The sequence below is a fragment of the Denticeps clupeoides genome, chromosome 10 (assembly GCF_900700375.1).
Source record: "Denticeps clupeoides chromosome 10, fDenClu1.1, whole genome shotgun sequence".
Lineage (NCBI taxonomy): Eukaryota > Metazoa > Chordata > Actinopteri > Clupeiformes > Denticipitidae > Denticeps > Denticeps clupeoides.
Genome location: NC_041716.1, coordinates 3,984,160 through 4,007,494, shown reverse-complemented (window position 1 = coordinate 4,007,494; position 23,335 = coordinate 3,984,160). Strand labels below are relative to the sequence as shown.

General features: G+C 48.0%; 1 protein-coding gene across 3 annotated transcripts; it reads left to right on the top strand.

The window, feature by feature from the left end:
• The first annotated feature begins 198 nt into the window (after window positions 1-198).
• cdk16 (cyclin dependent kinase 16) lies at window positions 199-23,335 on the top strand. 3 transcript variants are annotated; one of them, XM_028992709.1, is made up of 17 exons: window positions 199-655; window positions 11,272-11,447; window positions 14,175-14,339; window positions 14,640-14,773; window positions 14,991-15,116; window positions 15,777-15,833; window positions 15,917-16,031; window positions 16,156-16,250; window positions 16,458-16,520; window positions 16,631-16,754; window positions 17,237-17,357; window positions 18,122-18,219; window positions 18,307-18,412; window positions 18,506-18,548; window positions 18,856-18,946; window positions 19,119-19,196; window positions 21,990-23,335. In XM_028992709.1, the coding sequence occupies exons 2-17, from the start codon at window positions 11,330-11,332 to the stop codon at window positions 22,025-22,027; spliced, it is 1,572 nt and encodes a 523-aa protein (XP_028848542.1). In that variant the 5' UTR covers window positions 199-655; window positions 11,272-11,329; the 3' UTR covers window positions 22,028-23,335. The 3 variants fall into 3 exon arrangements, with proteins under 3 accessions (XP_028848542.1, XP_028848544.1, XP_028848543.1); XM_028992710.1 differs by lacking the exon at window positions 199-655 and adding an exon at window positions 1,328-1,735; XM_028992711.1 differs by lacking the exon at window positions 14,175-14,339.

Below are 23,335 nucleotides of genomic sequence, written 5' to 3'. Positions count from 1 at the left end.
TTACTACAAAGATTAAAATGTAACTTATACATGAAATATGTTTGAGGTTAAGTACACAGGCATGGGCACGTTTAGGTTAAATAAATCAACAAATCAAACGCTTCGGGATACCTGCTCAAAATCACTCCCCCCCGCACGCTGGGCTCATTGGTACGGTCTGAGCTGGCTGAATGGAATTTGGGTCAGTCCACTGCTCGACTGTTTTCGTTTAGGAGGGGGGGTCGTGCGCTCTTTAAATCCGTTTAAATTCACAGCTACTGCGATCGACCAGCACTCACGAATGCGTTTGGGTGGAACAACCTTCTCAGGGTTTCGTCGTTGCTCTGAAACGGCCGTTTCAGAGGGGCTTTAGTAAATGCGTGGCGGACCGATCTCCACCTCTCCGATCAGCCCAAGTGGAGCGACTCCTGAGTCTATTCGCAGCTGCTCGGCTGACCCCCTCCGCTCCGGATTTGGCAGAGAAAAGAACAGCTGCTGTAACGTTTTAACAATTTCGGGAGAAGGCGACCGGGACATGGTGTCAGGCGGAGGGGAATCGGTGCATTATCGCAGCCAGTAGGAACATGGCCGAGGACTACTGGGAGAACACGACGGCGGCTTTGGCATAATATTAGTAAAGGTTACAAGGACACGCGGGATCCCCTCGTCCAGTCGGGTAAGCGAGTGCCCGCACAATACCACTGTCCAGTGGGTTACATCTATTTTGATTCCTGCATGTGCTTTTCCCGTCCACGGAGCATTCAGGCGCGGTTTAAACTGATGAGAGGACACCCATCCGAACGCGGCATTGTTTGTAGTTGTCGGTAGATCTGGTTAGTTCGCTGGGTCCATTGATGCAGGGTTGCCAGTTTCGTGGTATTCGCGCCGAATTAGGCTGTTTTAGAAAACGAGATTGCAGGCGAGGGACAAACACGACCGTGTGGGAATTAAATTTATATTTCTATAATATCCATTGAAATTATATGTGGTTATCTGTCGCACAAACACATACAGCACCGAAAGAGTATCTAAGAGTGTCATTACTGTTGTTATATTATATATTTTCCACTAATGTGTAATTACGTGGTAGTAATTAAAAGCTTTTAGTAATCGAGTACCCTTTACATGTTCACAGTCCACACTTTAAAAGCTTCGAACATTTTTTTTATTATTTACTTTAACTGTCTTTACTGTGTCGTCTTGTGGCTTACACGGCCAGTAGATTTTTGGGATGTTTTCCACGTTTTGTGGGACGCTATTTATTTAATTAGGAAGTGCGTTTAGTTTTTTTGCAAGACCTGGCATCCCCGCACGGACGTCGGCAGGATGCAGCCTGCAGCCGAAGTGAACCCGCTCGGCGCAGGAATCTCCACAGACCCCTCCGACCTCTGCTGTCAGGAGATAAGCGCCCGGGTTCGGGCCCGGGAGGAGGAATGTTCTGCCCCGAGCTGCCCTCCTCCTCTGCGGGGATTAGGAGAGGGATTCCCCGCGCCGCATTCCGGTGCACAAGAACAATTAGCCCGCAGCTAGCCGGGCGGCTAAACTCGGCCGTAAAACCCTGTAAACCAGCTAACCAGTTAGCCTGATTAACTTTTAATTTAGCATCATGGAACTTGACAAGAATTTCTAGAAATCGTCTAAGTATTTAAATAGCTTAAACATATTTTATTTTTATTATCATTTTTACAGGATTATAAGCAAAAAAGGGTTATATCCAAACAAATACAACAGCATTAACACAGGACTTGGTAGGCAGGTGAGTAGTAACACAGTAATGAAAGTTAATATGAGATTTTGGTAAATTCATAATCTTGTTTATTGAGCTTTTAAACTGGTGTAATTTAAAATTAATGATATCTTGGCTATCAGAGTCCGAATCAGAAATGTCCAGTGAAAAAGACAGATAAGATAAATGCAATTTAAGGTGCAGTCAACTCTGTGTTGGGTATTTTGTTAAGACGGGAAATAAGAAAGACATAAATAACAAACAAATAAAATAGTAGTAAACATAATATGTAGGAATTTCCCCGGAAAAACATGAAGTATAAAAAAATCTGGATTGAACTGGATTTTTACAGTCTATTGCACATTACTTCACATAGTGAGGTGGTATTGCACATTTTATGGCGATATAGCACATATATGATAACAGTCTGTTCGCTGAAACAGTTCCTCTGGATCTCTTTGCCTTGTAGGCAAACTGAAACTGGTCCAGGTCTGCTGGCAGGCAGACGATGATATGACTCCACACCAGTTTCTCAAAGCCCTTCATGATGACAGGTGTGAGTGCCACTGGGCGTAGTCATTCAGACTGTCCATGCTGGATTGTTTTGGCAGTGGACCAATGGTGGCAGACTTGAGACAGGATGGGACAGTGGCCGGTGATAGGGACTGGATGAAAATCCTGGTGAAAATTCCTTTCAGCACTTGTCCAGCCACACCATCGGGTCCTGCAGCCTTCCTCAGCTGCCACCCAACCCCACACTCCTCCATCGTGATAGTGTGGCTGTTGTGGATGGGCGGTTGTGGTGTAGCTGCTGTTGGTGTCGCCTCAAAGCGGCCAAAGAATATATTCCGCCGCCTGTCAGATGCTCTGGCTCCCCAGAGCAGTATTCCTGGCTTTCAGCAGGCTCTGGACCTCCCTCGTCATCCAGGGCTTCCTGTTGGGATAAGTCCTAAATGCTTGGGAGCGTTGGTTTGTGCGCCGCCTCGGCTCCCCCTCCTCTGTTTCCCAGGCTGACTCGACGCAGAGCTCTTGAATGTCAGGAAAGAGTGGGCAATTTGCGGAAGGCCCAGGTGAAGTGGATAAGTGGGCAGCGAGCATTCCACCGTCTCCTCTAGATAAAGATTTAGTGCGGCTTGTTAGTTGCTTTGGAGTCGATTGCTCAATAAAAATCACCGGGTTTCACTAGGTTTGTTAGTCCACGGCCTGTTGCTTGAAGAGTGCTTCACTGAATGGGGTTTTCCCAAATCTTACAAGGTTCCAAAAGCCAGATTGATGACCCCCCCCAACACAGTCACATCTTTCATTTATGATCGATTTATGAGCCACTCTGAATTGCAAATGTCCTCAGTGTGCTGAGAGACAATCGTTCGTCTGACAATCGTTCGCACTGATTCCATCTAGTGCACTGCCTTTTGTATAATCGTGAATTACGGCCATGGGTGGCTTAAATGGGCTGCGCGGCTCTAGAAAATTAACCTCGTGCTCATGAGATGATGAATTTGGGGGTTGGAGCATGAGCAGATGGATTTTTTTTTTTTATTTAATGTCTCACTGGGCCAGCATATTCATAAATTGGCAGAGATGGATTTTTGTTAAACTTTCAGCTTGTTTGCAGACAATAGAGGTCACTAAACTGAAGAATTTTTAAAAGAATTTAAGAAAGGGCCGGGATGCCACCATCAACTATAATCACTAATAACAGTGGTGGCCTAGCAGGTAAGGGATCAGATCCAAAAGGGTTGCAGGTAGGGCTGCAACTAATGATTATTTTATTAATCGATTAATTGGTCCATTATTTTTTGGATTAATCGTAGAATTGGATAAAAAAAAACAAGAAAAGCATTCATTTCCAACCCTTTATTCAAAAACAGAACCAAAATCTTTAGAAAGTGCACAAACATGTTGCTCCTTGAGCTGTTATTATAATAATAAAATAAAATAAAAATTGACTAACACAAAAAACATACACATGTATGCTTTACATCTGCCAAATATAGACTTTTATTTTTTTAAATAAAGTGCCAAGCTGCCAGAACGATAAATAATTTATAAAAAAAAAAGAACAATACAAATCAGAAAATTTAACAGGATTTGTTTGAATGTCAGAACTTGTTCTCTACACTACACTGCAGATGCACACACTCACAAACTCTCACACTGACACACACACACACACACACACTGCAAAAAATGCTTTTCTAACTTAGTAGTTTTGTCCTGATTTCAGTCCAAATCTCTAAAAAATCTTAAATCAAGATACATTTACTAGACACATGAAATAGCATAAGAAATTGTCTTGGTTTCTTAAAAAAACATCTCAAAATTAAGTGATTGTTTGTTTAAAACAAGCAAAATTATCTGCCAATGGGGTAAGAAAACTAATCTTAATGAGAGATAATCTCAAACAGAAGTTTTAAGCATCACTTAATTTTCTCATGCCATTTTTCTTATCTAGTAATCTTGATTTAAGATTTTTTAGATATTTGGACTGGAAACGAGACAATTACTAGGTAAGAAAAGCTTTTTTTGCAGTGTAGCTATACATGACAACAGATTGAAAAATGAATGGTCCAAAAAAGGCTAGTGAATAAAAACACGTCTTTAGTCTTTTAATGCAAAGTAACTATAGCACCCCTGCTTTACTACTGTTATTAACGCGCTAACGCTAACTTGTCATGCTTGTCAAGCTGGATGACGGGTAAACATTTACATTTACAGCATTTATCAGACGCCCTTATCCAGTGCGACTTACAATCAGTAGTTACAGGGACAGTCCCCCTGGAGCAACTTAGGGTTAAGTGTCTTGCTCAGGGACACAATAGGCGAGTCGTCCACGCGGAGACGCAGAGAACAGTCCGAACGCTATTTCATCCCCCCTCCACACCTGTAGGTGGCGCTGTAAGTCCCCGTCTAGTTCTCCTCCGTGGCGAGTTAAACACCAGCACCAGGGACATTAAGTTCCTCACTTTAAAATGGAACAAAAGTAGGATTCTGTAGCGACTTACCCTGCTGCTGAACCCCCTTTGTCACGACTACGGACTTACGGGGGAAGGAAGCGCAGAGGTCTGACATACTGGGAAGGGGGTTTTATTAGAACAAACAATAAAGAAATACAAATAAACAGCGGCGCGGTGGCCGAAAACAATTTAACTACAATCAAAAAACACAAACTAACCCGTAGGCGTGTGGCGATTGCCAGAACTCAAAACACATGAAACAAAACTAGGTCAAGTTCGTGCAGCGAGTTCACGAAAATGCCAGCGACCCCGAACGGGCGGAAACTTCCGGCATTTATGGGGCGTCAGGATTGGGTTCCGGTGTGGAGCCCAGCTGCAGGCAATCCTGACAGAGCCCCCCCTCCAAGGGCTACGTCCTCGGAGCCCCAACAGTACCATCAGTGGAGGCGGCGGGGCGGACGGCGGCAACCACAGGGCTCCTGCCCTGCTGTATCCTCCCCTTGGAGGACCCGGTCCCTCGGGCTGGCTCCCCGGCGTGGTCAGGCGTGGCGGCCCCGGTCCCTCGGGCTGGCTCCCCGGCGGGGTCAGGCGTGGCGGCCCCGGTCCCTCGGGCTGGCTCCCCGGCGGGGTCCGGCGTGGCGGCCCCGGTCCCTCGGGCTGGCTCCCCGGCGGGGTCAGGCGTGGCGGCCCCGGTCCCTCGGGCTGGCTCCCCGGCGGGGTCAGGCGTGGCGGCCCCGGTCCCTCGGGCTGGCTCCCCGGCGGGGTCAGGCGTGGCGGCCCCGGTGCCTCGGGCTGGCTCCCCGGCGTGGTCAGGCGTGGCGGCCCCGGACCCTCGGCCTGGCTCCCCGGCGTGGTCCCGCTTGGCGGCCCCGGACCCTCGGCCTGGCTCCCCGGCGTGGTCCCGCTTGGCGGCCCCGGACCCTCGGCCTGGCTCCCCGGCGTGGTCCCGCTTGGCGGCCCCGGACCCTCGGCCTGGCTCCCCGGCGTGGTCCCGCATGGCGGCCCCGGAACCTCGGCCTGGCTCCCCGGCGTGGTCCCGCATGGCGGCCCCGGACCCTCGGCCTGGCTCCCCGGCGTGGTCCCGCATGGCGGCCCCGGACTCCCGTACCTGCACACAATAATCAGGGCCGATCCATCTGGGTACATGTGGGCCCTGTCTCCACACGTCCCCTCTGACACTTCTTGTGTCACCCCCTGCACCGCGCAGGGAGATTGTCCCAGAGCCTCCGGCGACACCCCAGGCTGGTGCCTTCTGGGACTATGCAGCCCCTCTCGCTGCACGGCCCTGGTGCCAAGGGGGGGGCATTGCCAGACCATCCGGCTAGCCCCTTCTGCGTCCGTTGGGACAAGCAGGCCCTCTTCCTGCCTGTCCCAGCTGGGTCCTCATGCCTACCCGGGGGCTCTATGGCGCTCCACCCCTCTGGAGGCAGACGCAGGCCCATGCCTGGCCCGCCCTCCTCACTGGCTACCGGAGGACCCAGCTCCATCGCTTCCCCACCTCCCCTCCCCTCAGGAGGAGTCCCCAACCCGAACTGCACCCCCCCAAAAAATTCTTTGGGGGAGCACCCCCCCCCGGCTGGACTTAGGGGTACCTTGGGGCTTGTCCACCTCGCCTTGGACCAGCACATTCGGGTCAGGAACCTCCTCCCTGGGGTTCGGCTCCGCGGCTGGGTCGCCATCTGGTGGACACAAAGAGGGGAAGTGGGGGCGACATACGGACACATATGTCACACAGACACACACAGACAGAGACAGACAGAAGAGAGGGTCGTCTGGCTCCCTCTCTGGGCTCTCCAGGACCTCCTCAGGGGGCACAGCCAGGATCTCGGGAGGTGCGACCTTCTCGTCGCCCGCCAGTGCTTGGTCTTCTTGCCCCGGATCCTGACTGGCGCTGGACGTGGTGGAGGGGCAGAGTTCGATCCCTGGCTCAGGCTCTGGCCGATCAAACTCCGCCCTCAGTCTCTGCTGGAAGTCCCGAAAACTGCTGTCTGTCTCTCCCTGTTGCCAGAGGGCTGCGCTCCAGCCCCATGCTGACCCAAGCAGACACGAGAGGATGGTGGTGGTCTTATCAGTGTCTGCTGCCCCACTGAAGGGTCCCGGGACAATTGGGCTGTCCCACATGGGGCTGGGCACGTTGCTGGAGATGGTGGTAGGTGTGTGGTGTGGAGGGGGGTGGACGTCTTCTCCAGCAGGTGTGGACGCTGGTGCTGCGCTGCCTTTTCGCTGGGGAACGTCCGGGCAGAGGGAAGGCGGGTCGGCGACTGGAGCAGGAATGGAGGATTCCCTGCGAGGCAGTCCCGGCAGCGCAGTTGCTGGCTGGCGACATCCCGTCGCCCTCTTCCACCAGCTTTCCTCACACTGCTGGGAGGGACGTGGGTCTCCACGGACCTCGTGACGATCCTGGTCGTCGTCCGTGTCAACCTCGTACCCCCGGAAGTCACATGGGTCATCACGGACGCCGCGATGATCTCGGACGCGCACGCTGGGCGGAGCCATCCCGGCACCGACCGCCCACCGAAAATCCACGTCATCATCGCTTTCGTCATCCGTGTCCTCCCACCGGTGACTCCGAGGGTCGTCCACCCTGCGGACATCCTGGACCCATGGCGCGATAAGCTCCCATGGGCAGTACTCTGGCCATTCGGGCTGGAGGCTGCCCACCTCCTCGCTGGAGGAACGCCGTCGTTGTTGTTGCCGCTTCTCACCCCCCTGGAAGTGACGTGGGTCCCCACGGACCTTGCGACGATCGCAGACTGGCGCGATGGGCGGAGCCCAACTCTCGTCTCCCGTGCTCTCGTCGTCATCCGCGTCGTCCCAGTCCACGGGGAGCCTTGCCAGCAGAGCGCAGAGTTCTTGGCTCGACATGCCGAAGATCGTGGGGGTCGCATCTTCTGCGCTCGCTGCCCACGTCACTTCCTCGCTGCTGCCGACGCCAACGTCCTCGCTCCGCCTCCTCACCCGCCGACGTTGTCGCTTCCGGGTTTCGCGGAGTTTCCCGGGGGTGACGTCATCACGCGGCGCCGCGTACCACGGCTTCTCGGGGAGAAAACGCTCCACCAGAACGGGCGGCGCGTCTCTCCCCTGCCGTCCGCGTTCGCCGCGCCGCGCTGCGTCCTTCGCGGCGTTTCTTCTCCTCCGCTTTCCACCTCTGCGCTTTTGGGTGGGTCGCTGGCATTCTGTCACGACTACGGACTTACGAGGGAAGGAAGCGCAGAGGTCTGACATACTGGGAAGGGGGTTTTATTATACAACAAATAAACAAACTCAAAGAAATACAAAGAAACAATGGCGCGATGGCCAAAAACAGTTTAACATAAATCAAGAACTGAAACAAACCCGTAGGCGTGTGGCGATTGCCAGAACTCAAAACACATAAAACTAAACAAGGTCAAGTTCGTGCATAGAGTTCACGAAAATGCCAGCGACCCCGAACGGGCGGAAACTTCCGGCATTTATGGGGCGTCAGGATTGGGTTCCGGTGTGGAGCCCAGCTGCAGGCAATCCTGACACCCTTCTTCCTCCTCAAACACTCCAACATGCGTTTCAGGTGCTGGATCATTGCCGTGGTGCTCCCGTGCCGTGCCATGACGCTTTTGCATATTTTCGCGCAGATTTCTCTTCCTCCGCCATGTATCTGTCCTCTACCTCCGCTCGTTTTTTTTTTTTTTTGCTCCGCGCTGTCTATGAGGCGCCAAACTCTGCTAGCATCTGTGCGTGAGAAAGACCGAGTGTGTTCACTCCGCGCTCAAATAAAGTTTTTTTTTTTTTAATAATCAAACGTCTCCGCGTCGCGCGACATAACGAATGGATTAGGAAATTCGTTGCCAACTCTTTTCGTATTCGATTTTTATCGATTCAATCGATTCGTTGTTGCAGCCCTAGTTGCAGGTTTGACTCCCAAACCGCCAAGGTGCCACTGAGCAAAGCACCGTCCCCACACGCTGCTCCCCCGGCGCCTGTCATGGCTGCCCACTGCTCACCAAGGGTGATGGTTAAATGCAGAGGACACGTTTCGTTGTGTCACCGTGTGCTGTGCTGCAGTGTTTCACAATGACAATCACTTCACTTTCATTAAAACGGGTAATGGTGAATGCATGCTAAGTCCCCTTTGGCCTTCTGTTCATTCAGGGCATTTATTTTTACCACAGGAAACTGGCCTGTCAGTGTGTGTGTGCTGGTGTTTAAAGCTGTCTGATCTTAAAAGTCAGAAGCATGCCAACTGCACAAACTAAACCAAGATTCATAAAGCGAGCGCGAGCAGCGCTTTTCTAAAAAGCCAAGCAGATTAATCGTGTCTGCCCCCTCCGAGACGGGATTAAACTTTTTTCTTCTTCTTCTTCATGCTGTGTTCGCTCACTTGCTGCGTCTTAATAAATTCAGCATCGCTTTGATGATAAAACTTCCTTAATCGGGGAATTCTTCAGCAGGCATTATTGTGTGCCTCGCAGAGCGGTGGAGTATCATGTGACTCAGTAGGCCACGCTCGGTTCGTGGTGTTTTCGCGAGATTATGCAACTTGTCCCTTTTTGTTTTAACATGGCGCTGGTAAGAAGGTCATTTCTGTGCTTCTCTGCGCGTTCCCCGTCTAGCTGTGTACTGCGAGTCCATTCAGAATGCGGTGGCACCTCGGGTGTAGGGTTCCCCGCTCGCTGGCTTCGGGGTGGGGGTTGTGGAGGCGACATGCCACTCACTATCATTTGTGAGGCCTGTGTGTGGACTGTTCACATTAGCAGCAACTTGAAATGCTTCCCTTCTTAATCATTTTATAAACATATATAAATATTAGTCAGCTCCATGGTATATGGCACTAGATTAAAATGAACATTAAGTTAAAAAAAAAAAATCTCTTATATACAAAGGAATACATATAAGCATAAACATATATTATTTTATAAAACCAATAAAACATTACAGATTTTTGCCATTTCTGTCAAATGATCATCCAAACAAATGCACAGTTTGCAAGCATTTGCTTTTGTCAACTCCTGTGTCAATGTAGTGAACAATCCGGCTTTGGTGTCCATAGTGCTAACATTCAACATTTGTTATAATGTAGGTAACATCTGTATGTCTCTTCATATAAAAATAGTAATATTAATATATGCAGCCAATGAATGGGTGATGGGTGGTAGTGGCCTATTGGGTAACATGCTCGCCTATGAACCAGAAGACCCAGGTTCAAATCCCACTTACTACCATTGTGTCCCTGAGCAAGACACTTAACCCTAAGTTGCTCCAGGGGGGGACTGTCCCTGTAATTACTGATTGTAAGTCGCTCTGGATAAGGGAGTCTGATAAATGCTGTAAATGTAAATGAATACAATACATATAGTGTCCATTGAGGCAAAGTAAGCAGCTGGCAGGAGCTGTTTACCTGTACGCTGCTGTCAGAACATCTGCTCACGTCACAGATCTCATCAGCCACGAAAAAATAGGACCAAAAGTCCAGCGCCTGAGAGCGTAGATTCGGACCCGAAGGTTGTTGCTCATCTTTCTGCCAAACGCGAGTGATTTAGATGCAAGTTTTAAAAAAATAAGAGCCTTCTGGCAGTTTGGCACATTTTTTTAGCTGCTCCAATATTTCTAGCAGATGCTCTAGATGAGTTTCTCTCTCTTTTTTTTTTTACCTCCTTTTTATTGGATTATTATCTCTTCGTTCTAGAAAAAGCAGCCCATGCTTAAAAGCTACATGCATCATGATGCATAGCTCAGATATTCCCATGATTTCACAGCAGTCTGAAGGAAGGGAAACTACATGGTGGTTGATGAGCAATATTTATCTTTACTTATTAGTAAAACAATGACCATCTGATTGGCCTGTCTGTCACTACATTGTTCATTTCAGTCCGGTGTTTGAGGACACATTGAATATATACGTTTCTTTATACTGGAGTATAGCACTGTAAATGCAATTTAAATCCATTTGTGCAATTTATTTATTTAAGCTTGCTGTATCATACACTCTCCAGAGCAACATTCCACGCTTCTGCTCACTAATCATGTAAAACGGTTGAATATTGTGACATCTGAGTGAATGTGAAATGAGATTACATGCTGTTCGGAGATTGCTCCGGGGAGCATCAGCTTCGCCGTGGACTTCAGGGTTATTTGGTTTCACGAGCGGAAAGAGCATCTCCGTTTACTTGGTTATAAATGAACCTGGATTCAGCTAACGAAGGGGAGCATTTGGGTCAGCCATTTGGCCCATAATGCAACCTATATTCATGCAGTTTAATAGCTATAAGTTACAATAATACAACTTACATTAATGCAACAAATGGGTGACCCATATCAGTTTATAATGTTATTTTAAATTGTAGTTTTGTTTATTGCACTTTGAGAGGTGTTTCCCCAGCAGATTACAGATAGCACTTTATTTATTCAGAACACCATGGTTTTAAACCAACATGGCATCCTGTGAGCGGCTGGAAAGTGGAATCCCCCTTGGCGCGGTGGTGTGTTTTTACTGTGAAAGCCATCGCACACGCTGCTCGGACGGCCATGCCAGCATGGATGTTGAAGCGCATTATATAGGCTATACTGTGTATGTGACATCATTTTAGGCTGTGAATGATGGGTAATGGTGAATTGTGTGCGTGTCCCCGACAGAGATTGTACAGTGGCTGCCCTTCCACCCTCCACATCTCGGCCCCCCCTGCCCCCACTGATGGACCGCGTGAGGAAGATCAAGCGGCAGCTGTCGCTGACGCTGCGGGGGGGAAACGGCGGTGACAAGACCCTGAGCGAGACCATCAGCTCTCAGGAGACGGCGCACAGCGACTCCGGTACGAAACCAAACCCGCTAACGACCGCTCCTGTTTACCGGGCATCTGGTAACTTCCACCCGCCCAAATCTAACCCGGGGACAGTTGACTCTCGGCCAGCGAACTAACCAGGCGGTGGTGGCTGTGGTTCCATTAACTAACAAAAGCTCGGCCATTTGCCCTGCAGGCGGATGGCATCTCATGTTCGCTGAGCATCTTTCCGTCTCTGGCCTGAATAGAAAATGACATCGATTTTACTAATGCTTTCCCCCACCCCAAGGGTTATTCTGCCTTGTGCAACAGTTTTTGTGGTGCATGGGGACAGTTCGAACAGGTCTGCTTGATTTCCAGAAATTGGTTGGGACATTCACAAGTATCGGGCCATGAATATCTGCACCAGGTCACCGGTGTCATGCACAGCAGCCGGGTTGGTCACTGCATTAGGTCAGGCTGTTATGATTTCCTGTTTGTTTGTGTGTTTTAGTGTAATACACACACACGCCCTTATCCAGAGTGACTTACAATCAGTAGTTACAGGGACAGTCCCCCCCTGGAGACACTCAGGGTTAAGTGTCTTGCTGAGGAACACAATGGTAGTAAGTGGCACTGGGCTACTACCACCCATATACAACCATATATTACACAAAAGGCTCTTTGCCTCGGTTGCACACTGTATATTATAACTGCATAATAACAATTGTCAATTATTATAATTATTATTAGTTGATGGGCTCTGCTTTGTGTATTTAGCACACAGTGTTGGAGAGCAGGTCAGTCTCCTGTTATGTAGATGTGAGATTGAGTAACAATAAAAAAATACGGTGTTGCCTGCAAGCTGACAGGTTCTGATTGGCGCAGCCTCGAGTGGCGGAACGAAGCGGCAGCGAAGATGAAACGCTGCGGAGGCCCATAATTTCTCAGCAGAAGCTTTAATTATGCATATCCCTCTGTCAGATGACTGTTATTTCTCCTTTTAAACAGTTTGGCTGGAACGCCTTGTCGGCTCTTTGAGTATTCGGTTGCTGCTGAGGGTGTGTAATATATGTGATAAAAAATAATCTCTTTAGCTTCATCATCCTTTGCCTCATTAAGCTTTTCTTCACCCCTGAATGATTTTGGGAGGATTCTGGATTTTTGTGTTGTGGAGGTTACTCGTTCTGGTGTAGACCCTTTCTCATGGATTTTGCTGGGTGCCGCATACCCCTATTACCACACACACACACACACACACACACACACACACACAAACATTTTGGAGGGCTCCGGCAGAGGGACTGCTGGAGAGAGTGTTCTTGGGCGGCTGCTCTGACCAGCTTGCTGTCTTTCTTTTGCATGGCTCCTCCAGCATGGCCCCGTCCTCCCTCTCTAATACTACCTGCCTGCTTTCTTGCATCACTTTGTCATCCTTTATCTCCCGTCAACAGCTCCTAATGGAGCGGCTGGATTCTATTTAGCACGATCTACTCGCAGCAAAAGTGCCGAAACCTTTATCATTCTCTGTACTTCAACTGGGGTCACCTTGGGTTTATGTTTATTCCAAATAAAATTTGATGATAATTAAGGGACACATCTAAAAGGATTGAACTTCATTAAACTTACACCCTGCTTGCACTTGGTTTTCCACCTTGGTCGATCAGTGGTATATACACAGATATGGAATATCCTCACTGCATTTATGTCAGTTATGGGGTACAGCAGTGCTGTGAGCACATCGCTATTTAACTGAAGGTAAATTTCCAAGTGATTTTATTTTCACTAATATGCATGATTAGTGCTCCACTTAATAAACTAGAATGGAATGCAATAGATATAGAAGTAGTGATATAATTTATCACATACAGTGGAGGCCAACATTTTGGACACACCTTCTCATTCAATGAGTTTTCTTTATTTTCATGACCATTTACGTCGGTAGATTCTCACTGAAGGCATCAAAACTATGAATGAACACATGTGGAGTTCAAACTTTTGGCCTGTACTGTATATACAAGCAATAGTGCAAATGAACACATCTACACAATATTTGTGTCCTCTGCATTTAACCATCACCCTTAGTGAGCAGTGGGCAGCCATGACAGGTGTGTGGGGACGGTACTTTGCTCGAGGGGACCTCAGTGGCACCTTGGCAGGTCGGGATTTCAACCCTGTAACCGTTCAGTTACGACCCTGCTTGCTTACCCGCTAGGTTAACGCTGCCCCAAAAAATAATTTAACCAGGTGTAAACAGGGTGTAAATATTACATTTCAACACAAACTAAAAGCATAGGCGCCTGCATGTAATCTATTTATCGATTCCGAGCAAGAAATGTGATTGCTTGGCAGTTGTGACGCGATGAATCAACTGCTGTAGATGTGGTCTAATTGCATAGGTGACTTACTGACCATAATAATGAGAGACGAGCGATGATATTGATCCATTTCACAACAACTCGGTCCCTCAGCTGCTCTCATTGAGATGTGGATTACTGACATGGAAGATGTTGCCCATAAATTAACTCCCTTTCTGTTCCAGACAATTAACATTTGAAATGCATGACTAGTTCTGCCTTTCCCAGTTGTTTTCCTTCCTGTTTCTTTACCTGTCTTCTAATTTCTCTTGTTAATTTGAGCACTGGAACCCTTTATGATCATCCTAACCTAAATCCACTTGTTCCTTCTCTCCTCTTGCCCCCGTTGTACTTTTTTTTTTTTTTTTTTCCTCCTCTTCTCTTGCCCTCCGTGTGTCTCCCCATTCCATCTCTCTCGCAGAGGCCATGCCGGGGCGGGGCAGTGGTGGTCTGCGGGGCTCGGTGAGGGCGTCGGGAGGCTCCTTCAGCATGCACTCCCTGCTGCAGTCGTACAGCTCCGCGCTGCGACGGCCGCGCAGCCTGGGCCGCAGCCTCAGCTCCTATCTCAACCACACCACACGCCTGGGTACAGCAATGCCGCAGAGAACGGGGCACCGTATCTGTGTGTGTGTGTGTGTGTGTCGGAAGTGTGCATGTTAAGGGTGCTTGGACCAAATGTTATTTTTGGGTGGATGCTCTTGAGACCCTCCTCCATTATTGTGAAGGATTGGAGTTGAGGGGTCAACGTGGGCCACTTACAGACCTTAACACTTTTATACCTGGAGGGCCAGAGACATTGTGGCACCACGAAGCACTTTCCTTTTGTCATCTGCCTGGTAACTAACTGTGTGTGCGTGTGTGTGTGTGTGTGTGTGTGCGTGTGCAGAGATAGTTCATGAAGATGTGAAAATGGGCTCGGATGGAGAGAGCGACCAGGCCTCCGCAACGTCTTCAGATGAAGTGCACAGTCCTGTTAGGGTCCGGCTGAGGAACAACCCTGGCCGAAAAATCTCCACTGAGGTGAAGCCTGCTTTTTTATGGGGTTGTTATAAATGCTGAAATCATTACTGTATAAATCTTGTTTAATGTGTCAGCTTTTTTTTTTTTTTTTTATAGTTTTATCTGCGCTGGTCTGAATAGGATTAAGCCGATTTCGAAAATGAAAGTGAAAAGTAATGTCTGATGTTATTGAGTGGTGATGAGGCTGATGGAGGTTCTGCCTGTGATGTAATGACAGGACATTAACAAGCGCCTGTCCCTGCCGGCCGATATCCGGCTACCAGACGGCTACCTGGAGAAGTTCAGCCTCAACAGCCCGCTGTTCGACAAGCCCCTGAGCCGCCGGCTGAGACGAGTGTCCCTGGTAACGTTGTGCCCTCCCCCGTGTTGTGCGCCCCACTCGTGACCGTACCCAACGTGCTCAACTTGAACAGCAAAAAATGCCCATCCCGACTCTTTCTGCACCCTGCCCCCCCTTCACTGTACCCACTGTCTGTCTGTGTCCCGCTTCCTGTCTTATGCTCCACCCCCTGACCGTGCCTGCGTCTGTCTGTCTGTCCCCCCTGCACCCAGTCAGCCTGTGCTCGCTGTCACATTTTTCACTGGTCCTCGCCTTGCTTCTCCATCATCCCACTTATATGCGTCGCTGAAGGTTGTCCATTCCCCTGTCCCTGTCACCAGCTTAGAGCTTTGCAGGGAAGATGAGACGTGCTTTCAGTATCACCTTTTTTGTTTTTTTTTAGCAGAAAGGCGTTTTTACTGCATCAGTCACATGAATATCTTGGGTACAACTCTGCTGAATTCATAGCTGAGAAAACTGTGCCTCTTTCCAAATTCAGACGGGATATTTTAGACCTTTCCTCCTGCGCATATTACATAACCATCTGTGTTGTGAAGAGCAGAAGATGCTACTTTCAAATATGTAAAGCTGCAAAACCAGTCCCCTGGGTTCTGGGTAAAATGTTTGTATCAGTGCACCCTGGTTGTGATGTATTTCTGTTTGCTCTCGTGTTTTATTTTTCAGTCTGAAATTGGCTTTGGGAAGCTGGAAACTTACGTGAAGCTCGACAAGCTTGGAGAGGTGAGGACTTACTCTCAGCCCTCCATGGGTTTTGGGTTTATGAGTACATGAGTGCCAAAATGTGTGTTCATGCTCCACCCCAGGGCACCTACGCCACTGTGTACAAGGGCCGCAGCAAGCTGACCGACAACCTGGTGGCCCTGAAGGAGATTCGGCTGGAGCACGAGGAAGGCGCACCCTGCACCGCCATCAGAGAGGGTGAGCGTCCCGGGCGACCCGCTGCGGCAAAAATACACACGTCTCTGCCTCCCGCCGACAGCCACGGGTCACCGGCGTTCTCAGAGTACCGCGACTTAATTTTTCCTTTTCCCCCCGCACACAGTGTCTTTGCTGAAGGACCTCAAGCACGCCAACATTGTGACCCTCCACGACATTATCCACACGCAGAAATCCCTGACGCTGGTGTTCGAGTACCTGGTGAGTCAGCCGTGCACCTGGCGCTGACGCTCGCCGTTTCCTTCGCACACGCACGATCTCTCCCGCTCCGGCTGTTAGCGCCCTGTTCGGCCATCGGGTTTCATAAGAAGCATATGTCTAATCCTAGCTGGCATTTTCGCTGCGAGCCGCAGGTGTCCCCTGTCCGCGCCTTGCGAACTTTTACATCTCCCCCGCCTGCTTTTACAGGACAAAGATTTGAAGCAGTACCTGGATGACTGTGGGAACTGCATCCACATGCACAACGTCAAGGTGATTTACTCCTGCACGTGCATTACAGCCCACTCCTGTCACCAGTGCTTTAACCCCTTTTGGGATGCTTGACCCAGTGCTGTGTGTGTGTGTGTGTGTGTGTTTTTCAGCTCTTCCTGTTTCAGTTGCTACGTGGGCTCTGCTACTGCCACAGGCGTAAAGTTCTTCACCGAGACCTCAAACCGCAGAACCTGCTCATCAACGATCGCGGGGAGCTGAAGCTGGCAGACTTCGGTCAGTGCTTCTTGCATCGTCTTTCTCTAGAATGTGTATGAGAAGGAGAGAGTGGAAGAAGTCAGAAAGATTTTTGGCTCAATCCATTTTTGGATGTAATTGGCTAAATATAGGTTGTATGGAGATCTGTATCATTTTTTTGAGAGTCTCCTTTTATTTATATATACACACACACACACACACACACACACACACACACATTGACTTTGACTCATTTGCACACCTTCACCCTACCTGTTACACATATTTTATGTTTTTTGTTAAAGACATAAAAGTGTAATATTTGGGTATGTTTGCAATATTTGCATATTGGTTCATTGTATACTTGCAACATTTGCAATACTGTGGTCTGTAGCAGTCGCTAAAAGCATTTCACTGCATATCATACCGTGTATGACTATGTATGTGACAAATAAAATTTGAATTTTAATTTGATTTGATGTGACTGTTATCATCTTCATTTTTTCCCCCCTCTGCTCCAGGCCTGGCTCGGGCCAAGTCCATTCCCACCAAGACCTACTCCAACGAAGTAGTGACTCTGTGGTACCGCCCCCCAGACATCCTTCTTGGGAGCACAGACTACTCAACCCAGATAGACATGTGGTGAGACACCACAGCTCTGATTGGTCCTCTGTAGACGCTGCATTGTAGTTCAACAGAATAAATTGATATGTGCTCTATCTTGCATATTTTTAAGTTTCCTGTGTCTAGTCACTCATTACTTAACATTTCTCTAACATCTATCTCCAATATTTAATACAATTCTCAAATAAGTTTGTACAGGGTGATATGTCCACATTTCACTGTGTGCATTGAGTGCTGTGATATGTTGTGACAATTAATCATTTTCACTTGCATATGTCAAAGTAAACTTTGTCATCTTGGCTATATACAGTCGAGTATATAGAAAGAGGAGCCGACAGCGGTCCAGTTACAGTAGAAACAAGTAAACAAATTGGACTGAGTTGGCACATTTACTTTGGATAGGCATATATAATAATAATACATATCAATATATCTGTACTTTAAACTATAAGTGGGATAAATATATGTAAACCTATAACTTTAACATGGACAGAATTCCTGAGCATGAGGTTGTCGTCCATAAAGCACCATGTTCATCACCGAGACAGTGATGTGTAAAGTGCAGGGTGCAATAACAGTCCGTACTTGTGTGCCTGTGACATGGGAACTCATGGTGCACACCGGATAATGGGGCTCCCTCAAAGCCACCATGTAATTTGAACCCCTCCATCAAACATCCAAATATTGTGTAGTCTGATCCTGGATTCAGACTCTCAGACAGTAAGCACCTTTTGTGTGGTGGTTGCAATGAATGTGTTCTGACGGCTTTGTTTGCTGCTCAGGGGGGTGGGCTGCATTTTCTACGAGATGTCCACGGGCCGGCCCTTGTTCCCAGGCTCCACGGTGGAGGAGGAGCTGCACTTTATCTTCAAACTGCTGGGTATGGCACCTTCTTCTTCCTTCAGATCCCCACTGTCCCTGGTGGAGTCATGGTTCTAAGTGAGGTCTTTTTTTCTCACTTTAAAAGGTACACCCACAGAGGAGTCCTGGCCTGGAATCACCTCCAACGAGGAGTTCATATCCTATAATTACCCAAGATACCGCGCTGACTGTCTGCACAACCACACTCCCAGGTACCGCGTAACCTCCTCAACATACTCAGCTGTGTTTTGGCGGGGTTTTAGCTTCCCGTCCAACTGAGGTTTTGTATGTGTGTGTTTCTAAAGGCTGGATAATGAAGGTGTGGAACTTCTGGCCAAGCTGCTGCAGGTACAGCTGCCCTTCTGTGTTATTATTGCAGCACTAAATTATATTGCCGTTTGCGCCCTGTGATACCAGACCAGTCGTGTACTTTGCTTTGTGTGCTGATGGTATGATATTGTTATATAATATCTAGTGTGCTGTCCAGTTACAGTGGGAGCGATTCCAAATCACGTCCACATTTTCCACAGCATTTTGGAACCATAAAACATTTTGCAACCAAAGAAAAAACATTGTTTGGTTGCACATTTTATAATGAACAGTTCATCAGCTAGCCTGCCACGGGACTGACTCAGGATTTTAATCTTGTTTTCAGTTTGAGGGGAAAAAACGTATTGCTGCAGAAGAGGCCATGAGACACCCGTACTTCCACAGCCTGGGAGAGAGAGTGCTCACACTGCCTGACAGTGGGTGTCCACACACACACACACACACAATTCACTCACTCATGACATGAATAGTTTTTTATGGTTTCTAGTTTACAGTGTGTCACGTTGTTCTTATAAGGGCTGTCAGAACAGTTTTCAAATGAGCCAAACATTTGATGTTTTTTTTTTTTTTTATATTCCTTTCGATCAGCTACATCAATATTTGCACTTCAAGACATTCAGCTGGAGAAAGAACCAGGAATGCGAACAAACTCCCTCTCAGACTCAGGTGAGGCTCTTTAATCGTCTGTAATTTTCATTTATCTGCACCAGGGGTCTGGGTTTTGAATCAGAGCTGAAGGTTCCAGAACCAGAAAGTAAAAAGCCAGCCCACTCAACTCACTTCTGCACTGGTTGGATAAAGCCAAATCCTGGTGTGGCGTATAACTTTCTGATTCTGAAACAATAAATCACAGATTATTATACAAAAAAAAATAAATAATTGTTTTTAATAATCATCTATATAAATATATATTTCTGCACATGTTCTTTTGAACTGGATTCATTAAGACCAGCAACAAACTGCAGGTTCCTTCAGTCCTGTCTCTGTCCATAGGGGTGTACGGTGTCATGACTTCATGAATTATCTTCCTTCACCGCCTGCAGCCCAGCACTGCTATATTATGTTTCCCTCCTCCTCCTCCTCCTCTTCGTTTACTCTGCTCAGTTTCATTTTAGTTACTGGTGTAATCATATATTATACCAATGCTGGAGTATCACAGTATTGTCATTTTTATAGTAGTATGGCGCAGTGTGACATTGCGACCATGGAGAGGCTGCATGTGCTGTTGAGATTCCACCGTACTCTGCTGTGGCGGTGACTATAGATGATAAACATCTACAGGAGAAACGGCAGATTGTGGGAATGCTTTGCGCTAGTAAACATGCCACTTCATGCCACACTGACGGCACCAACCAGATATTGAGTGTGTAAGTCTATGAACCAGAAGAATCCCACTTACTTCCATTGTGTCCCTGAGCAAGACAATGAAACCTGGGTGTCTCCAGAGGGACTGTCCCTGACGCTATTGTAAGTCGCTCTGGATAAGGGTGTCTGATAAATGGCGTAAATGTAGACGGTAGCCGAGAGGGGAGTTTGCGTGTACATGTCATCAGCCGTGAGGCATTGGGTCTGTCAGGTGCTGTTTCCCCCACAGCGTTAAACTATTACGCTGTTTCAGGGGGTCAAGCAAGGTGGCGAATTGGCTTCTGCTCCCATAATCCTCTTGAGGAGGAGGTGTCAGCCACGGACTCCGCGAGGCCGGCGTGCCCGGGCCTGCTTTCCGCTGTGCTCCCGCGATGTGCCGTTGCTAAGATGTGAAATAATCCACCCACCACAGGGTTAATCTGGCCCACAAACACAATCGATAAAGCAGCCGTGGCGGCGCCGCTCATTAGCGACGGATTACTTCACACGGCTCACGGAGTCACAGTTTTCTTCTTTTTTTTTTTTTTTTTTAAAACTTTGCTTAATAATTTATTTGGCAAATGTGTGGTGTGTTTACCTGGAAGAGGGAGCAGAGATTGTGTGTGTGTGTGTGTGTGTGTGTGTGTGTGTCCTGCGTGGGCTGAGAGTGACGGGCCGTGAGTCACAGTGTAACGAAATGCCCATCAGATCCAGCTCACCCGCTCGGCAGGGCGCCTCTCCGCTTCCCACTGGTGGTGGACAGTCACTTGGTCCGAGCCGCTTCACCTCATACATGCATGCATGAATAAACTTCTTATAATGGCCTGGTCTCTAATGGTAGCCAAACCAGGACGAGTGGGCTTCAGGGGACACGAGTGACAGACCCTTCTCTAGTGACGTTTCGTGGCAGAGTAATGGATGTAGCACATCTGGAGTGTAATGAAACATATATGTTCTGAATTTACCCAACAAACAAGAAGTGTGTGCTTGCTAGTTATCTGCATATTGAAAAGTGGGAACTAACTACTCAACCAGTGTGTAATTAATTCTGACACTCAGGAGATTAATTTTAATGTTTTTATCTCACGACTGGATTACTGTAACTCCCTTCTAGCTGGTCTACCTGTACAACTCATACAAAATGCAGCAGCACGACTGATCTTCAACCTTCCCAAGTTCTCCCACACCGCCCCTCTGCTACGTTCCCTCCACTGGCTCCCAGTAGCTGCACGCATCAGGTTCAAAATACTGATGCTGGCCTACAAAGCCAAACATGGAGTAGCACCATCCTACCTCACAGCCCTTATTACACCTCACACTGCACCTCGTATACTCCGAGCCTCCAGTACTGCTCGCCTGGTCCCTCCATCTCTGAAAGTAAAAGGAAGACGCTCATCTAGACTCTTCTCCATCTTGGCCCCTCGGTGGTGGAATGAACTTCCCCTCGAGGTCAGAACAGCTCAGTCACTGAGCACCTTCAAACAGCAGCTCAAGAGCTTCTTCTTTAGAGAATATTTAGATTAACTTGTAACCTTCATATTCTCCGACTTACGTATATGTACTCTACGCTCCTAATTGCCCCGGTATGTTTGAGTACATCTCTGGACCACGCCCACTACCACACCAGGGATTTGATTGGCCAACGGGTGACTAGGATATGCCGTTCGCATTTACATTATATTTGCAAATGACTGGACATGTCTTTCCTGATATTCACAACCGTGTGGGAACACTGACATTCAAGCTCACCTCTTCCTTCCGAGCAGGAAGTCATGAGAGGGGGGTGCCGGTGACCAGTGTGCTAATGTCACCGCGCAGAATAATGCATGAGTGAGTCACCTGAACCTCACACTGCGCCGCGCGCTAGCAGATTATCATGGGTGGCGTGTTCCTGCTAGTAATGAATGCTAATGTGACCTTTGGCCAGAGGGAGTCTGAGGAGCAGCCATTTTTTCACCGTTTTTCTTGAGGCAGAAGAGTGTGTGTGTGTGTGTGTGTGTGTGTGCCATCTGTACTGACCACTCTCTTCCTTGTGCTGCTGCAGATGAGGATGGTGATGATGATGAAGATGGTAACTGCTCGTTTCTTTCTCTCTCTCTCTCTCTCTCTCTCCAGTGAACAGTATATCTCGGCGGCAGAGCCTGCTCTTCTGAGCGAGGAGGGGGACAGAAGGGACAGGAGGATGGGCCGATGAAGGGATACTAATCTGTCCTCGTACCTTTCTAATGTTTTTAATTTTGCTCAATGTGTTCTTGGTCCTGTGGCATTTGATTATGGGGGCGGGGTCACTAGCTGTTTACATTTTTTTTTTTTTTTTTACGGTTATTATTCCCCCCCCCCTTCAGAGGTTTAAAATTTGTATGCACTTCACGTCCAGACTGAGGTTTATCGCTGCGCCAGAGCTGCACTGCTCTCCAGGAAACCTTTCTTATCTGGCACATGTTGCAATGGAAAAAAGCCGAACAAACATTTTTAATGACTTGAATTATTTTGTAATTTCTTGTATGTACATTTTTTTTATTTGAACTGGTTTCATGAAGGAAGGCAAAAGCTTGTGGATTTGTTAAGTCTTTCCATTTTAAGGTGAAAAGGTGAGGGGGCCTGACCGTTTTTAAGTCTTCCACGGTCCTCTCACCAGCCCAGTTCCTCCACCCATGGTCCCTCATTTCTTATTTCACTACAACTTTTACAGTTCAGGTCGGTTTCTGGCTTCATCGATCTGTCCTTACGTCTCACATTTTAAACAGTTTACAGTGAGGCTTGTGGCACCACCACTGCAGTATTTGTGGGTGAAGATCCCGAACAGTGCGCATCATGGCCAGGGCTGCAGTAGGCCAAGAATCTTCCCTGAAAAGTCTCAAATGCATTGGGGATTCCGTTCTAAATAGCCATGTTATAACACTGAGGAGGCCGGGTCCACCACCAGCTCCCACATAAACTGCCGTTCACCATGCGCCAGTGTATAGTGGACGCTGTTCTGCTGAATCACTTCTTCCTTTAGGTGAGCGAGGGCTCGTTTCTTGTGCATTCTAGTTGTCCTTTCCCCCCATCCTTATTAGTTAGGTGATTTGTGACCCCCTTCGTCCGGTCATCGTACATGTGAATTTAGAATTTTTTTTGTTGTATGTGTGAGAGAGAGAGAGGATGGAGGGAAATGCAGAGCCGCATGGAGCTGCTGTGTTGTGGGTGCCTGTGGTACTTTTTAAAATTTTGCGCAGAACAAAACAGAGGACAGTGCAATGAGAAGAACCTCATATCACATGTAATTTTTAAAATATTAAGATCTTTTTTTTTTTTTTTTGGTTGTTCTATCATTGATATTGTGTTCATATTTTTTTAAGGAAGAAAAAAAACTTTGAGTCTTAGAAATCCAAATGGGTGTAGATATTTGGTTTTTGCCGGTCTGATTCATCAATGGTGAAAGTTGCTCTCAAGGATTATTTTTTTTTTTTTTTTTTTTT

Coding starts and splice junctions, on each gene's coding strand:
- cdk16 (XM_028992709.1), top strand. CDS start 11,330: ATGGACCGCGTGAGGAAGATCAAGCGGCAGCTGTCGCTGACGCTGCGG. Junction 16,521..16,630: donor TCCACATGCACAACGTCAAG/GTGATTTACTCC, acceptor TGTGTTTTTCAG/CTCTTCCTGTTTCAGTTGCT. Junction 18,549..18,855: donor TTCTGGCCAAGCTGCTGCAG/GTACAGCTGCCC, acceptor TCTTGTTTTCAG/TTTGAGGGGAAAAAACGTAT.